Source organism: Agelaius phoeniceus, chromosome 2 (assembly GCF_051311805.1).
Source record: "Agelaius phoeniceus isolate bAgePho1 chromosome 2, bAgePho1.hap1, whole genome shotgun sequence".
Classification (NCBI taxonomy): domain Eukaryota; kingdom Metazoa; phylum Chordata; class Aves; order Passeriformes; family Icteridae; genus Agelaius; species Agelaius phoeniceus.
In genome coordinates this window covers 101,235,779-101,253,400 of record NC_135266.1, presented here as the reverse complement: position 1 = coordinate 101,253,400, position 17,622 = coordinate 101,235,779, and the positions used below count along the sequence as shown (strand labels likewise).

Here is a 17,622-nt window from a genome sequence, read left to right as displayed (position 1 = left end):
TGCTGTGGTTTTTTTCTGTTAACAGAACCTGTCCCTGACTGTGATGTTATAAACAACCTTAAGCTCTTTACAATATCCCATCAAATGGTAAAATAGCATAAGTCTCTAACCCTTTGAATTCTAATGCCGTGTTTTTAACTTTCCATCTGCCATTAGGCTTAAGGCAATGGGACTATATTTGTGAACAAACAAGTATTTGGAAGCTTTCAGGGCTTTTCCGAAGTAAAATAAACAATTGAGAAATAATCCTCCTCCATACTTTCTTTCCATAACAGATTTTTATACCTTGCAAAAAGAAAGCTGCTTGAATTGACACTTAAACTTCATCAGTAGAGACAGGTCTCTACTCTACTACAGAAGAGGGGAAAAAAGAGGAATAAAAGGCCTCATCAGCTTTATGTTGGGGTTTTTTTGGTGGTGATTTTTTTGGTTTGGGTTTTTTGGTTTTTGGTTTTTTGTTTTTTGCTTTTTTTTTTGTGTGCATGTGTGTTTTGTTTTTAATTCCCTCTTATATTAGATGTTCCACATCATTCCAGAGGAAGCTTGAGGAAACAGCTGAGGTAACAACATGTATATTGAGATTCAGTCTGACAGTCTAATTTTCCACCCTTTGAAGTCAGTTGATCTGAAATTATTTAGCTCAATTTCTTTCACTTTTTCCTGGAAAACATGCCTGAAAAACAATCACAACCAATCACTTATCAGAGAAAGAATAGTAATAACTCTATGGCATTTGTCATTCCAATAGATTATGGGTTTATTCTGCAGCTTCATAGTCAGTAGACCTTTGACTTTTATGACTGAAAGATGAAAGGCATGGTTATTTTGATGGTGTATTCATAATCAGCTCTGTTGCAGAAGATCACCAGATGGTACAGCAGAGGCAGAAAAAACATCAAAAAAGGTCTCTAAGGCAAACCGCCAATCTTTACCCAAACTGACACATGTTCAGTGTCCATATGTAGAAGATAGAACCTTACTTTTAAAGATTCAATAAAAAATTAATAAAGGAAAAAGAAAAGTGAAAAAATTACCAGCATTTAACGTCTCAAAGTTGAAAAAAATTGCCTCCTATAGTTACTTCTACACTCAGAGCAAGACAAATGTGCAATTATGCCACCTGGAAATCAGTCTAAGTATTCCATATTTTCACTGCTATCACAGCACAGATTTGACCAAACATTTCTCTGTATTAGCCCACTTTGTTACAATTAAATCAGAGAGGTATTTCTAATTCTATCCACTACCATAGCTAAATTTCTAAACAAGAACATAAGAAAGATGTCTGCATTACCTGCAACTATTTGAAGATCTGTGTTAATCATTCCCGGAAGGCAAAGAAAGATTTTCCACATGAAGCCAAACATACTTATTCGTGTAATTAAAAAAATAATATAAAAGCAAAATAATCCCAATTCCTTTTAGCAAAAGAGCTGTTGTCTTTACCGTAGCCTTGACCCAACCAAGAACATTGCACTTCTTGAAAATGTCTTGATGTCACATATTATCTTGGGAGAAAGCATTAGGTAAAAAAAGTCAACCAATACATCCTGGCTCCGCTCTTTTCAAAGACAGTATTCTGCTTTAGTGAAGAAACAAGAAAAGGTGATTGAAGTAGACTCCTTGGAGCTAGCAGATGGACTGACACAATTTTTTAATTTTAATCTGGCCAGCTAAGCTCTTTACCAGGGCTTGTCATACCATTAACAGACAGTCCAAACAAGGACAGCACCTTTCACATTTAATTAACCATGCTTTTTCACTGGCCTTTCAATTTCTGCACTTTTTAAAAATCCTACTGGCCACAAAACATCAGGGGGAGCACACTAATCTCCAGTAGAAAATCTTGTGTGTTTTGTCTTCTGCTTGTACAAATATAAACACATATATAAATACATGACTCCTTAAGCACCATGGTATATGTAAACACTGAAGCAACCTCTCTGTGGGACTGTTTCCTCTGGTTACAGGGCTACTGTCAAGTCTGTGCTAAAGGAGAAAATCTTGTGCTGTTCCACCACTATCCCTTGCACCCCAAAAGCAGTGCTTCCTCCAAACATAAAGCCAGGGCAAGTCATGATTCTTTCATTTCTGTTCAGGTATTACCTGACATGAGCAGCAGCAAGAAGTGATTACAGATAGCTGATGATCAGCCAAGAAACTACAGAAAGGACAGAGCACAGGAAAGTAGCCACACTCTCAGTTCCCTTCCACGGTCAGCTCACTGTAGAAACATGTATGGAAGCTGCCTTTGCAATGGCAGACTGCATTCAGACCCCTAGGAAATCTCCTTCAGGACTGTCTTCTGCATGGTGTTACTCAGGGCTTCCTGGTTACTGTGTTCAGATCACTCTGAACAAACTCCTGGTTTGGCTATAGTGACTATTTTTGGTAGTGGTTTTGTATAAGTATTTCAAAGCTGGATTCCCAGGTGTCTGCCTGCAAAGCTTTTACACAGAGCTCCTTAGGCAGTACAATGCTCACTTCTCTCTTCTAGCTGCTCTACTGAACTGCCAGCAATTCACATATCAGGAATTATCAGCAGTATTACACATACAACACTCACAGGAATCAAATAAAATTACCTTTGTTTTTATGCTCTGTCTCTAACATCTAACAGACTCTAGCTGATATTTTTCAAAACAGCAACATACTTTCTTTAGTTCTCCCCTCTCTGCCCCGAAATTATTAAATTACACTTAAAGCTTAACCACTGAGATGCTTGAACACCCCCAGTTTTCTTAGAATCAAACCATCACTATCAGACCTAGTCTGGCTCTGCCAATCTCACCATGATGCTGGCAGCACTATGCTGGAGCTATACATGGAACAGCACAGAGACAACACTGCACTGGTGCCCAGAAACTGCTTCAAAGTTCTATTCAGCATGTCTGGGTAGAGACAGCAACTTCTGAGGCGAGCTTGGGTATCTTTACTGTGACCCTGGATTCAACACAGAGAAGCTTTATTTTTTAATCCTCTATAGAAACTTATGCTTTCAATGTCATGAATGCTTTTGCTCACATTACCCTGCATAAATGCAATTGGATCAAGGTTAGAAATGCTACACACCCTTATAAAGGCAAAAGCTATCTTACCTCCAGAGCATGTGACAACTAATCCCTTTACAGAACACACATACTTCAGTAAAAATATGAAACCCAGTTAAAAGATTTCTTGGAGAGTTTTTTAGATTAACAGTATTGTTGTTTCTGTCATCAATAAAGTACTCAAAGGTACTCAGAATGTGAAGAATATAAGAATCATTTCTGTCAAAATTTGTTTTCTATAGTATGGTTATGTCAGTTTCTGTGAAATAAAATATTTTAAAAGTGTAAATTCACTTTTATTAATATTTGTTTGCTATTGATTTTATATTCAAGTGATTTCAGCACTGAAATGTAGACTTGCAACAGCTGAAAATCTCATACATTTATTATAGCAAAAGGTATATCTAAAAGCATAATCTTTTAAAGTTTCTTAAAATAAGAAAAACAACTCTTGCATTAGATTTCCAAAATAATTGTGGAAAATTAACTCCTTCCTTGGTTTGACAAAAGCCTTTACAGTAATACTTTGTATCAGAAAACATAATTGTTCGTTTTCAGCATCCAAGTTGCATCTCTTCAAAAGTATTCACGCAAAGCACTCTTGCTGAATGAGAAGAAAAGGGAAGTGCAATTCTAGGGACACAACACACCAAGTCATCCCAGTACCTCCAAAAATAATGACAGTTTTCTGACAGTTTGCATTTCTGAGAAGAAACATGTATATTTCATACAGCAAATGTGATTAGCTGAATTACAGTTCTCTAGAGAGCAATGCTCACTGAAATACCGCTACAGCACACATACCATTCTAAATAATGTCCCTGTTTTTCAAATGCAATTTCTTCAAAAAGCTGAATCTACCTGTAACTAAAAAAAATGTCCAATAAAGGATTACATCAATGAAAATGCCTCTAATAAAGAGCCACACCATGGCCTATACCCACTATCACCAAACTCATGAGGTTTACTATACAGAATCTAAATTGTCTCCCTGACTGTACAAAAAAGATGGCTTTATGGCATTTAACAGGATTCACCAACAAAATTCCCAGTCAGTTTAGCAGAGATAATTAGGTCAGAGAAAACCTCTTCACTTGCTCAGTTTCTGTGGTTGCTGTGGCCAAGCATTCACCATTGTCACTTTTTGCTTGTGCTCTGGCAAACACCTCCCAGGAATAAACAAATTCTGAAGCTGGTTAAACTTCCAGCTGATGAAATTCAGCCCACCATAGCCTGTTGTACTGCCATCTCTTCCATCATACGGAATCAGAAAGAATTAGGAAGTGAGGTCAACCAAATTATTCTCACGCTTATCAATGCTGTCCATGTAATGTAAACCTATTCCCAGCATTCCTCCTTTTCTGAACTGCTGACCAGAAATTTCTTACCTTGTTCAACATCAAAGATGATCCCAGTGTCCGTGCTTCTCTTTGAACTTCAATTTCCAACTTCAGTTTGGTTGGGCAGAATTATTACTGTTAGTCTTGGTTTTATTCAACACATTTCAATTCTGAGACTTTTCAACTCTCATGCTGCAACTCCTGCTTTTCCATCTGGAAAACAGTTGTCTTCTTTTTGCTTGTTTGGGTTTCTTTTTTTGTGGGGTGGGGGATGGGTGCCAGAAGCAGTATTCTGCTTCTCTGTCCTAACCAAGATGGAAGTGTTCTACTGTGACTCTCAAGTTTTTATTATTTTCTAAGGTGTAGTACTTCCAGAGCACTGCAAGCACATGTCAGGGTCAAGTTCCAGGAGGTGAGTACCACAAAACCCAGATGAACTGCAATTATTCCAAGCCTGCAGTTCAATTGCTAAAACACAAGCAGTCCCCTCATACTTAAAAAATGAACAAAAACCCCAAAAAACCTACTTGCAGATTCGCTGCTCCAGGTCTTAATGAAAACTAAGTGTCTATTTTTATATTTTTCCTGGCAGATTTACTTCCTACAAGTTACTTCTCTTCTACCTTACTTCTTGCGTTGTGCAGTACCTTAAACAGATCTCCATGATGTCTTCTTGGAAGCAATTTTCTGGTCCCACAGACAGAATGCAGCAGTTTCTTTTAAAGAAACTGATGGGTACATTTGGGTACAACTGATTGCCTTAAAACAAAAATTACACAGCTTTGGGTAAAGAGCCTTATAGAGACTGGTTTGCTTTGAAATATCCTGCCACTCCACTATTTCAGTGAAACAGGGCTTTATATAGGGAATAGAAATACAAGAGATGTGCAAAAAGGTCTCTGAGTCAGTCTGGTTAAAAAGTTTACTTTGGGGAGTTCCAGCAAGCAAAAAGGAAGCATGAAGGTATCTGGAATGCAGCTTCGTCCACAGAGACTCTTCCTAGCATTTACCACATACCCGGTAAATGCAAATGGCTGGAAATGGGGTGGGTTGTGGCTGTTGGCCCCATAAATCACTGGGTGAGACATTTGGATTAAGACACACGTGTCGGAACCCAGGACATTCCTCTGACTTGCCCTGGAGGACTTGAGACCCTGGCAGGGGGCTCAAAGACCTTGGGACAAAGTCAAAAACACCTGTGCCTTCGATTTTAACCTATGGAAACAATTACCAACTTTCTGCAAAGAGTTACAAGCCACAAGGGTTTGAATAGAATGATAGGGAATTTATCACAGGGTGAAAAAGTAGAATTTTGGGGATTTAGAAAGGGGGTTCAAGAGGCAAGATGGAGGAATCTGCCGTGTCCTGTCCTTCTTCTTGTCCTCCATCTTCTGCTGTGATGGTGACACTTTTGGATTGATTTAGGGTAGAGACAGACTGTCTAACATAGATGATAGGTATTGGGAAATTATTGTAAATAAAGTACATGTAGTTTTTAGTATAAAAAAGTAACACCACCCCAAGGGCAGTTAGTGTGCCATGAACCAACCTGCCAGACAGACCTCTGCAGGTCCAAAAGAGAATGTATTAGATAAGAGAAAATAAACAACCTTGAGAACCAGAGTTGAGGAATCTCAACTTCTTCAAGCGCAGGGCTGGGAAAAAAGACTCTGTAATACCTCAGGAGCCATTTCAGCAACAACAAACCCGAGACACAGGTACTGTGTATGTACCTTAAAAGCAGTCAGATGGCCTGTGTTACTCTGAACTTGTGGGTTAATTGTAGCAGCTGGGAAAAGAATGGTAACAACCACAGTCAGCAACTTCTGGAGATAATTTTAATATCAAATGCATTGGCATTCTCATAGTACATATGTAAGAAATCTAAAAAGGCAATCCTTTTGTGTTATAAAATCAATTTAGAAAATTGCATACATTACTTTGCTTTTAAATATCTATAAACCAGTCAATCTAAAAAAGAACCAATTGCTTGGTGATAAAATCTAACTTTACCATAAGGAAAAGCCCAAATTGTTTTTCATAAGGGAGCACTGAAAACATTATTCAATTAAGAAAGGTGTAGAGAAAGGGAACACATTTCTGCATTGTATCTTTTGTTTTACAATAAATACACAGATTATTCTTGTAAGTAATGCTGGTGTTGTGATTTAGGTGCTGAAAGACACAACTCTGGGATGGGAGGAAAAGGTGTTGGGAGGCAGGGAAAGAAGGGGTAGTGCCAAACTACAGAATTAAACTAGAAACAAAGACAAAAAACATACAGTCATTGCACAAGGCTGCTCACAGCTATACAGAAGGTAACTGTGCTCAGCAAATTGTTTTAAAATTCTCTCCCCCACAGAAAGAATGCTTTCTGTTTTGAAAAACAAATAAAGGGTGTGACAGTGTTCACAGGGGTTCTTGGATGAAGCAAGAGATGAGAATGTTGACTCCATGTTCAGAAGGCTTGATTTACTATTTTATGATATACATATATTACGTTATAACTATACTAAAAAGAAATAAAAGGAAAGGTTTCCTCAGAAGCCAGCTAAGAATAGAATAGAAAAGAATGATAACAAAGGTTTGTGTCTTGGACAGAGAGTCCAAGCTATCTGGTCTGTGGTTGGCCATTAATTGTAAACATTCAAAATGACCCAATCACAGACACACCTGATGCATTCCACAGCAGCAGATAACCATTGTTAACATTTTGTTTCTGAGGCCTCAGCTTCTCAGAAGAGAGAAAATCCTAAGAAAAGATTTTCACAAAAAGATGTCTGCGACAAAGGGGGAGTGGAGGGCTGTTGGATGACTGTACAGAACCTAAAATAATAACTGGATTTTCCAGAAGCCAGGTTTCAGAGTTGTCTTGAGGGAAGGGGCCCTGAGAATTCTGCAATGACAAAAATGCTTGCATCTTTGGGTTGCCCTCAATTTTTATTTTAACTCTGTTCTATTTAAGAGATAGCTTTAAGAGCTCTGGTTTTGTAGACTTTTTTATGACACAAGTGGTTTTGTTGGTTATCTGACACACAGTCCTTCTAAAGGGTAAGATGACACTTCAGTGAGGTTACAGTGGGGAACAGGAGAAAGCATCCTTTTAGAACAGTCACCTTCTAACGTGCAGTGAGTACAGAAAAAGTGCACACATCAAAATGTGATCACTGTTCAAGGAAAAGCTACATAAATACAAATTAAGACAATGATGAACTTGTCCTAGTTTATCAAATCAAGTCTGAGTTCAAACGCTCAATATTCAGTCATCTTTACTCAATCCTCCTAAGCAAGGTAAAAATCCTGTCTTATATGCAAATCCCATATCTTAATGACCTTATTTTTCAGTAAAACGCCTCAGACTTTTGAGGTTGTTAGGCCACAGACTGCTTGCCTTGCTAATGCAGGTGATGCCTTAAGATTTGCAGGAATTATTCCCCAAAATCAGGTGAACAGCATTAAAAATCTACTGCCTACACATACTGTATTGGTATCTACTTTGAGAGCAAGTTTGCTTCTAAAATCTGATAAGAAAAAAAAAAAACCTTAAAAGAAAACACACTCCCAACTTTGAAGTATTTCAACAGTCACTCTCAAACAAATGTCTTCCCCTTGTAGAAACACACTTCTATGAAAATGCTAGGAAGGGGGGAAATAATTTTTTTTTAAAAATCATCAAAACTCATGAGCCTCAAATCCTGGCAGAATTTTCTGAAACATGCAGATTACTTCTGTATATAATCAGAAACAAAACAAAAAAATACATCTCTAAAGAGAGTCAACATTAAATCCTTAAAGTAAAAAAATACATAGTATTCATTCTATCTGTATCAGCTGCAAATCAAGAGACATAATACAAGATCCAGATCCTGTCTTCAGGCCTGACTGCTACATGACCATCTGTTGTGTTGTGTCTGTATAAGTTGGACTGTTCTGTTCCCCCCTATCATGCAATGGTTCTGCCCTGGTTCTCCCTTCCCTCCTTTATGCTGCCAGTTATCCCAACTCCTCCCCAGTTGCCTTGGAGATTAATGTACCCTTTCTCAAATCCCTCCCCGGTGCCCTGTCCGTCACTCGGCGCTCTCACCCTTCTCTCTAGAACTCTCTAGAAACTTCCAGCTAGAGCATCGAGTGATTGGCTCAGGGGCTGGGGCTCCACCCTCAAGTTATCCCCATTGGGGTTTTCCCTAAGGCAATCTTTTGTATCCCACTCCTCTCTGAAACCCTATTCGTCCAAGGACTGACTCCTCCCTTGTTTCCCTCCCTCCTTATAAGCCGCTGCAACTTCTCCCTCTTCCTCTTTGGTCGTGGGTTCCCCTGGGACTGAATAAACCTGGATTCACCACAGCTGGAGAGCGCTCTATTCTTATTTCTGCTGACTGTAGCCATAAGCCAAGCCATGTCCTACCACAAGGTCACGCTGCTGTCATAGCACAGAGCGTTTGCCTTAGGTGCTGTCCTGAACCACGGAGATTGGGATAGTGCCCCTGTATTGCTAGCAGTGCTGGATAGCCAGCTGGGACGTCCGAGAAGGACAATCAGTCTTTCTCCAGCTGCACCGCTTCAACCATCCCTGTTTATATAGAATTAAAAAGAACAGGCTCCAAAAGACAAAAGTATTTTTACATCCTTGAGACATACCTGTAAGCAGCTTTCATATTCCAAGAACCAACTAGCAATTCATATGCATTAGCTTTAACTTATCATATTTACATTCTTATCTACAACCTTCTCCTTTCCCCCTTCCAGCATCTTTAGACCACACAACACCAGTGAAAAAAAAAAAACTTTAAATAAATACATGCTGAGCAAAAAGTACTCCTTGTGCCTTTTTTTTCTTCTTCTCTGCAAGACAGGAAGAGACCAAAGTAAGCAGAGTTCCAGTTATTTTATACAGCAGTATCCTTTGCCAGGACTGCCTTATTAGATTTATTAGCTGCTGCTGCCACTCTGCTGTTGAAAGTGCAGTTGCAAGATCAGGTCTCGAATTTCTTCTCTTTTGTTTCTGATCAGCTGACGAGGGAACCAATTCTCCAGATGCAGTGGTTGTTCAAAATTAACTATGGGATTCTGGTAAGAGAAAAAGGAATATTTATGGTATGAATTTCCTAACACAAGCTTCAGAAAGGATTTCAAACCCTTCCACTGCTGCTGAGATTAAGGAGGCACAAACAAGTTTCCATACAAGACTGCCAGCCCTTAAAATCAAATTGCAGTTCCTTCATCATAATCACACATATATGTGTCCTTGCCAAAAGGTACTCATGGTAAACACCAAACAGGTTATCATCACTTCTCTTAAAGATTCATCAGTATTAACTCATATTAAAGGGAGATTTCATGTATTTTGACAAATATATAGCAACTGTAGCAAACTATAGCAAAAAATCAATCTCATGTGGTTGAGAATCCTGAGATTTTGCTATCTCAAGCATGTGGTTTTTTTGTCGTAAGCAGGTCTTCTGACAGGACAACAAAAAGTAAGAATACTGATAACAGTTTTAGCAGGACATGAGAAGGGGAGAATTTGGAACAAAAGAGAATAGCAAAATGAAATAGATGAAAGCTGCTGGCAGATTTGGTAGTTAATACTACAATATCACATCTGATTTGCCTAAACCAATTTCTTTTCTTCTTTCCCTCTTCAGTCTTTTGCCATGCTTATATTTTACCTCCTCCTTCCTTTGAATAAAGTAATATATGATAAATTGAAACAGTAAACTTAAGAACACATAATGATTTGCAGTCTATGAGTCTTTAGAACAATTTACAAAGACCTTGTCTCAAACCTTGCTTCTTCAAGAAGAACAAGACCCCCTTGTTAGAGAATGGGCAGTTCAAAATCTTTGGTAAGTAATTTCATTTTCCCCCTACACAAGAGCTCAACCCATCTATTAGAGAACCACAGAATGGTTGGGGATTGAAGGAACTTCTGGAGTTTTGTATCCCCTGCCAGACCTTCCTGGCTTCCAGCAGAGCACCTCTCCTCATTGGGTCACCTGTCACTCAGGTCAGGAACTCTCCAGGAGGCTGTCAGGTTAAAGTCACCCCAAGGGTCCAGGGTCTGTGAATATGAAGCTGCTTTTACCTGTCCAAAGGGGCCTCGTGCACTTGTTCTTGATCAGGTGGCTGACAGCAGATGCCCACTGCTATGTCACCCATGGTGCTCTGCTCTCAGAACCTCTCAGATAGCTCCTCATCCAGCCCTAGGCATAGATCCATGCATTCCAGCTGACCCACATGAAGGACAACTCTGCCTCCTTGTGCTCTGTGCCTGTGCTTTCCAAAGAGCCCATATCCATCCACAGCACTCCTGCTATGGATGTACATCCCACATGATGCATCCAATAACATCCCCATGACCTGGACAAGATCACAGCCTGCAACTGCACACAGAGCTCCAATCTCCCCACCCTCCCCCAGTGGGTGTACCTGTGTACAGGTGCTTTGGAATGGCAATCTGATCTGTTCTCCTACAGCAGAGAAGCCTGTCTGAGGCTCAAGGACTCACACAAGGCTCTGCATGCACGGGAATCTCAGGAGAATACAACCACATGCATCAAGCATCAAACAAGAAGAAGCCATTCAAAGGAGGGCAGTGTGCTGATCAGGGAGAGGAAGTCTTGGGGACACCCTAAAAAATAGTGCCTGAAGCCCAGGATCTGCAGATATTTAAATGTATGTGCTGGAAAAGAAAAAGAGGCTCCCTTAGCTCCATACATTCCCTTTTAACAATTTCCCCTCTCCCTCTCTCTACAGAAACTGACTCTACAGAAACAGACCACTCAAAGACCAATGCACAAGCTGACAAAGTTTTAGATACTGCAAGAAGAGATGCAAAGATACTTCTGTAACATCTGTAGGGCAGCAGTGCATACACTAATGGGTTCCAAATACATGCAAGTAGTCAGGGATACTGCATGTGTCAATAGAAAAGCAACGCAACTACAAGGTCAGAAACATTTGAGGATAGACACATATGAGACACCAGACAGAAAGACCTCTGCCATTACTTAAGAATGGGTTTCATCTCCTCTTTCTCAAATTGTTTTGACAATTTTGACACTTGACAGCTTTTTTGTGTCTGGCTATTTTGCTCAGAAAATGGGTTTCTGTGGTTTAAGATAATTTGGGGGAAAGGGGAAGGTAGTTGGCATTTGTACCTGGAAGAAGCTTTCCACATACTGCAGCAAATAGACCCCACAATCACTGCTGTTATCTTGTTTAGGCACTCTGGGACATAGGTCAATCATTGTTGATTTACTGAATTCCCGATGTGTTTTTCGTTTTGCTTCCCATTCCACTTCAAGGTACCTACAAAAGAAAGTAAACAGTGGAAATACTTGGGTAATAACTCCCAAGCTCAGTACCTTTTGGGACACTACTCAACATTGTTCCAAATATCCAATATTCTATTGCACTCACAGGCATTTCTACATAATGGGCAATACACAAAACAAATATGCATGATATAATTTAAAATCAGCTATTTGTGCAGAGTTTCTATAAGCAATTAGGATACCTGGACATTTTTATACCTTAATTAAAGGAATAATTTTCTAATTAAAACCCCCTTAAACCTCACTTTACAAAAAACTTCAGTAATAATTCCACCAATATAACCCTTGCAATCCCAACAGTGCACAAGGTATTTAAAGACTTGATGAAAACCTTAGGAAAGCTTTTCTATAGTGATTAGAATTTGTTTGTTATCAGGTTTTCTATTGTTCTCATGCTTCAGTAGCAACTCACTGACTCCACATTCAGGGTTGGCTGCTGATTTTAGGGATGGGATGGAAAACCTAAGGGTCTGGTTTTCAAAGGCAGTAGTTAGCTATATTCTTCTCCTGGCTTTAGTTAGACTTACAAAGTCTAAGGGCTTCTGAAAAGCAAAAATAAGGTCTGACTTAAGAGAATAAATATATGCATTAAGTCAGACCTTGTGTTTGATTTCTACAAGTCCCAAGTCCTTGCAGTCATGAGAATAAAAATGCATACAGAACACTTAAGCAGCTTTTGGAGAAAATGGCAACTGTGGAAAGGCACCAAATATGAAATAATTCAAAGATGACGACATTTCAGTGAAGCACACTTTCTAGAAGCTGCAAGAACCTATGACTGTAGACTTTCTAACTGGTTTGTTTGAGCCTGACACCTGCCCAAAACACAACAAAAATCAATTCAGGGAAAAGAAGATGCCATAGAATACCTGCATCAATTTCCTTAAACTTCTGCTTCCAGGGTGTAACTGGAAATTGAAGGAATAAGAGGTTTGCTTCCCAAACTCCCCTTATCTCACAGCGCCATAGGTCTCCCATTGTTTTCTGACTTTTTGTGACATCTCTCTAAACTCCAAGAAACCACACTCTGGAATTTCAACCTCAGGAGTAGCTCAAAGAATAGTGCACTAAAATACATCCCACAGAGATTTTATCAATAAATAAATAAATAGAAGTTGCTATTTCATTCTTTCTCCCAAGACACATGGCAGGGAGATCTCTCTATTTAGGGAAAAGATGGTTTCACAAAAATTTCTAAATCTCATCTAAACTTTACATAGCATTTTGAAGAATTTACTTTTACAAGAAGGTGGTGCTATTTAGTTTACAGATTTTTGTACCTTTCAGTGACAGGAATAGCTCAGAGAACACAAAGAACAATTGCATTTATCTTCAGATATTTAACAATTTTTTTTAAGTTGTTGATAGACATTAAAATCATCAGGAGTGTGTAAAAGTACTGAAAGTTTTTATTACATTCTTCCAATACTGACATACTTATGACATACAAAATTGGATATATTTTTACATTTTTCAAAAGAAATACTATCCCACTATAACTCTACTGACACATCAAGCTTTTAGATAGCTTCAGTCTAGTTTCTGCATTTTTGTACATAGGAACGTATTTAACACTAATTCTGTTAGTGTCATCAAAAATTGAACATCAGTCCCCTAGAAAATTATTGTTCAGATTTCAAAGTATTCATTTTAAGTGTTTTTATACCCTTAAAAACACCTTCAGTTGCTAGACTAGATGGGATAAATCCTCCCCCCACAAAAACAACACCAGCAAAAACCTCTCTATTTTTTTTTCTCCACTCTCCACTTTACAGTTTTTGCATCATATGTGGGTTGCAAAACATAGAAAAGCTTTTCATGGAGGCCTCTGTATTATAATTAGTGTTTCCTTAGTCATGACTCTTCATGGATTTTCCTTTAGCATTAGAAATATACACCTTTCTAGACAAAAATACTTTGTATATAAAAATATGACCAGCAGCATCTATTACTAAAAGATAGAAACTGTAGTTACTTACTCTCTCAACACCTGAACAGTTTTCTGCACAGAACATGCTTTCAGGGAATCTAAGATGAGTATACAAGGCCTGTACACAACAAAAACAAAAACAAGTCATTGCAGTATTTCATCACCAACACCCCTGAAGGAAGTATTTTGTTTGCATACAGCCTACCCAAAAATATCAATATTTCAACCAATGTGGTAAAAATTGAGAAGCACCTACAGCTGTGGTTTTATAACAATACCTGAATTACAACAGAATTCCATAATTTAATGTTACAATATCAGAAAGAAAACAGAAACATACCTTTTACAAATCTGGTTTTTGGAATTACTTAGGGAGATCTGAGACAAAGAAAAAATAAAAATAAATCTTAAAAAGCCAACATCAATCATAAACTCTAAGATCTTCATAAATTTAAAGTTAGAGAAGGTCTCATTTCAGAAAAGTAGAAACTGATAAATTAATTTTAAAAACAGCTGAAATCACAGCAGAGCAAATAGATAAGCACAGGAGGATGCTAATTCAAAATGCATTGCACATGCTGCAGGCTAGACAAACATCAATAACTACTGCAAAAATGATGATGCAATATCCCTTGGTCAAGTCTCACAACCTTCAGAAATTCAGTAATATATTTTCTCTGCCAATACAAAAAGGCACTTACTTTAGAAATAGCTGAATATAGAACTGAAGCAGAAGCAGCAATTTCATTGCGTCCTAGTACAAAAGAACAAATAAAAATAATTTAAGAAAATAATGCCTAAGCAAGGTATTTTTATTTTCAAGTTCATGATTATTAGTATTCAAATACATTCAAATATGCAAGTAACAAAACAATTTTTAAACCAATTTTTAACATTCCCTTCTGAATCCTAAAATAGCAGTTACCAAAGGTCTTCCCTCCTGATAAAATTCTTACTGAGATCAAAATTTCCAATCACTCCTGATTTTCCATGTTTCTTCTCCAGTATTTTCCAGAGTTGCAGAAATCTTGCAGCCCTTACTATGCATGGGTACATAAAAACATACTACATTGGTCTGGAAATTTTAGAAATCATCTTTCACATAATTTCCCTCCTCCAAGGACTAAGACACCTGTTCATGGCTCAACATAACTTTCTCCTAGATTACATACCTTTAGAGAATAAACTTCTGTTACCATCCCCCTCCTCTTCATCCCTGCAGAGCACTGAGCCAGCTCTGGTGCTCTCACTCTGTGGCTCCAGGGGAGACTGCCGAGGCCGGGGGGACGGTGAATTCTGCTGGGGACACTCCTCGTACACAGCTTCTTCCAACCAAGGAAAACAGATAACTGCCATGTACCAATGAGACCTGCACCCAGCAGTGGGGAGAGGGAGGAAAAGATGTCAGAATTCTGAACATTTGGTTCTGAAAAGGCTATGAAAAGCTTTAATAATATTGAGAGCTCATGGACAACTGTTCTGTGACACACAACCATCATTGCCATGTTCTTTTCATGGCTTCTCATACTAATCCTCTCCCTCATTTTTTACTTTGCATTGTGGCATAACAGCAAAAATAAGTATCAATTCCTTTAAAAACCCCAAGAAACCCACCACAGCAATTTATCAATTTGAGCACCCATTCCACACTTCAACTAAAATCCAAAATAAAAAAACACTAATAATCAGTAATGGTGATCCCAGTTTTGAATATAGCTGAAGATGTGGCACCCTTCCAGGGATGTTTTCCATTATGCACCTTTCAATGATGATTAAATTTTACAGGAGTTTCCATGTACAGGTCGGTTATTTAACCAGGCCAAGGCACAGATTATGGAAGTTCTACTTTTATCTATTGACACTATGAGTTGCTGTGATTTCTTTATAGAAATATTGCTGAAGTGCACAGGAATCACCATAATGACACACAAATTATTCTGAAAAATACCTAACAGTAATTTTCAGTAAAACAAATACCAAAGGTACAAAGTTGACAGCTGAATAAGCATTTTATCTTTTGAACAGTTTTCAAAAATTACTCCTTCCACTTGTATTACTTCTTCAAAATCTAATCTATCATGGGCAATGATCAGCCATAAAATTTTACCACCACAACTGAAATCTTTAAATAGCAGAAAATGTGTTGAAAACATAGACTTACTCCTCATTCACAGGCACAAAAATATAATCTTTATTGAAGATATTTATATGGCGAGTCCATGTTCTTACTCTTCTGTGTCTTCTCTGTGCTGCTCTGAAAAAAAATGACAATTGTTGTTTGGCTTTGTTCCTTTCACTTAAGGCAAGGCATAGGGATTAGCACTCCTATATCTCCTCCCCCGTCCCTCAATGGGTTTTCCATTTCTTCTAGAAATTTCCTAGACAGGTTAAAAATAAATCAGCACACCATTGAGCACAAGTGACTAATGAGCCATTTCTGAACCATTTTAAGCTCTTCTTGAAAAAAAAAAACCACAATCATTCATAGATTTGAATGGATTTCTTGCAATTATTGTTTATTGCACTAAATGCAAAAACCTCATCTAAATACCAGTCAGTGTAAAAACAGATCTATAATTTAAAATGTCCACTAATTAAGCTTCACAAAAGGCTTCTGAAGGCCTATCTGAACAACTGTTTTTGAAGGGAAAAAGCTAAATGCCCTGCACAGGGTCATGCAGCACACCTGCAGCAAACACAGAGGTGAAACACATGCCTTCCAGTCCTGAGATTTAAATGCTGCACCACACTTCATTTCCAGCTCTACAGAAAAAGCATGAGGACAAATATGAGGAGAACAAGAAAAACAGAGAAGATATTTAAGTTTGGATTTTCAGCCTAGTTTGCACAAGTTGAAATAGAAACTAACATTTCACAGAACTTTGCTCCAATATGAAAGTATAATTCACTCTACTCAGCAGACATCCTTATTATCATTGTGATTCCATCCTCATCTTTGATTAAGAAACACAACTTCAGAGTAGTAGGAACTGGAGAAAATGAATAAGGAGTGGAAAACCAGGCTGGTGTAGGGCTCTGCATGGGCCAGCTTTAAGTAAAGATTTGCTGTAAGCTTCCTCTGCTACATGACTGTAGCAGCACTGGGAACTTCAAAGGGAAGCCCTGTTTATAACTTGGGAAAGCACCTATAAAAGCAACTTTCTCAATCCAGTGCCCGAGCTGTGTGAGCAAAGTGAAGCAAAGGGTCTTTAAGTAGCCACATCTGTTGGGATTCATTTAATTTACAACAGTAAATAGCCAGGATTTTCACTAGCCATTTATTAAAAAAAAAAAACAAAAAACAAAAACCCAAACACTGAAACAAACTAACATCCCAAACCATCTGCAGTCACCAGGTATCTAAGCCCAAACACAAAACTAGAATTTCCAAAGCTATCTCCTTGTCCAGAAAAGCCACAGTCCCTGAAATATGATAAACTAAGAGTGCCATTCCTGTTGCTCCGGAAGATTATGGACAGTCCAGCCTTGTAAAAGGAATCAGATCAAGGCACAACAGCATTCTTATAATGGATAATTTTGTCCTCACTTCAGAACATTCAAAGTCAGAAGACAGTAAAATCATGGAAGATGTTCTTTCAAACACAGATACATGAATTTTCAAGACATCTTTGAGAATATTACAGAAGTCTCACTTTTCTTCCCTTCAACACAGCTTTCACCCAGCAGTGACTGTCCCCTAAACAAGATGGCACACACACCTCTCTGTGCAGCTGGCCTTGTTTGCCAGAAGAATGAAAAATCTGGGGACTTCAGGGATAACAGAAGAAAAAAAATAATCACTTCAGAGAGAAACAAAAAAGCCTTCAATAAACTGAATGATGATGCTTATTGATCTCTCTAACAACCTGGATGGTTTTAGTGAGGTGGGTGTCATTCTCTTCTCCCAGGTAACAAGAAACAGGACAAGGGCCAACAGGCTCAAGTTGTGCCAGGGAACGTTTAGA

At 38.4% G+C, this 17,622-nt stretch overlaps 3 protein-coding genes across 13 annotated transcripts in view; 1 reads left to right on the top strand and 2 right to left on the bottom strand.

Moving 5' to 3' along the window:
* Window positions 1–1,657, bottom strand: part of IMPG2 (interphotoreceptor matrix proteoglycan 2) — a 54,767-nt gene extending 53,110 nt beyond the window's left edge. The window contains exon 1 of the mRNA XM_077174415.1: window positions 1,288–1,657. Coding sequence (XP_077030530.1) covers window positions 1,288–1,367 — 80 coding nt within the window. The 5' untranslated portion in view covers window positions 1,368–1,657. The remainder of the gene's footprint in view (window positions 1–1,287) is intronic.
* Window positions 1–17,622, top strand: part of TRMT10C (tRNA methyltransferase 10C, mitochondrial RNase P subunit) — an 83,689-nt gene that overhangs the window by 17,981 nt on the left and 48,086 nt on the right. The gene's annotated exons all lie outside the window — the stretch shown is intronic.
* The window catches only part of SENP7 (SUMO specific peptidase 7), a 41,099-nt gene continuing 29,691 nt past the window's right edge, over window positions 6,215–17,622 (bottom strand). For all 11 annotated transcript variants that reach the window (XM_077174408.1, XM_077174410.1, XM_077174412.1 and 8 more), the window contains 7 exons: window positions 15,819–15,911; window positions 14,830–15,026; window positions 14,359–14,411; window positions 13,998–14,035; window positions 13,707–13,775; window positions 11,551–11,701; window positions 6,215–9,457 (listed from right to left, as the gene is read on the bottom strand). In XM_077174408.1, coding sequence (XP_077030523.1) covers window positions 9,320–9,457; window positions 11,551–11,701; window positions 13,707–13,775; window positions 13,998–14,035; window positions 14,359–14,411; window positions 14,830–15,026; window positions 15,819–15,911 — 739 coding nt within the window. In that variant the 3' untranslated portion in view covers window positions 6,215–9,319. The remainder of the gene's footprint in view (window positions 9,458–11,550; window positions 11,702–13,706; window positions 13,776–13,997; window positions 14,036–14,358; window positions 14,412–14,829; window positions 15,027–15,818; window positions 15,912–17,622) is intronic.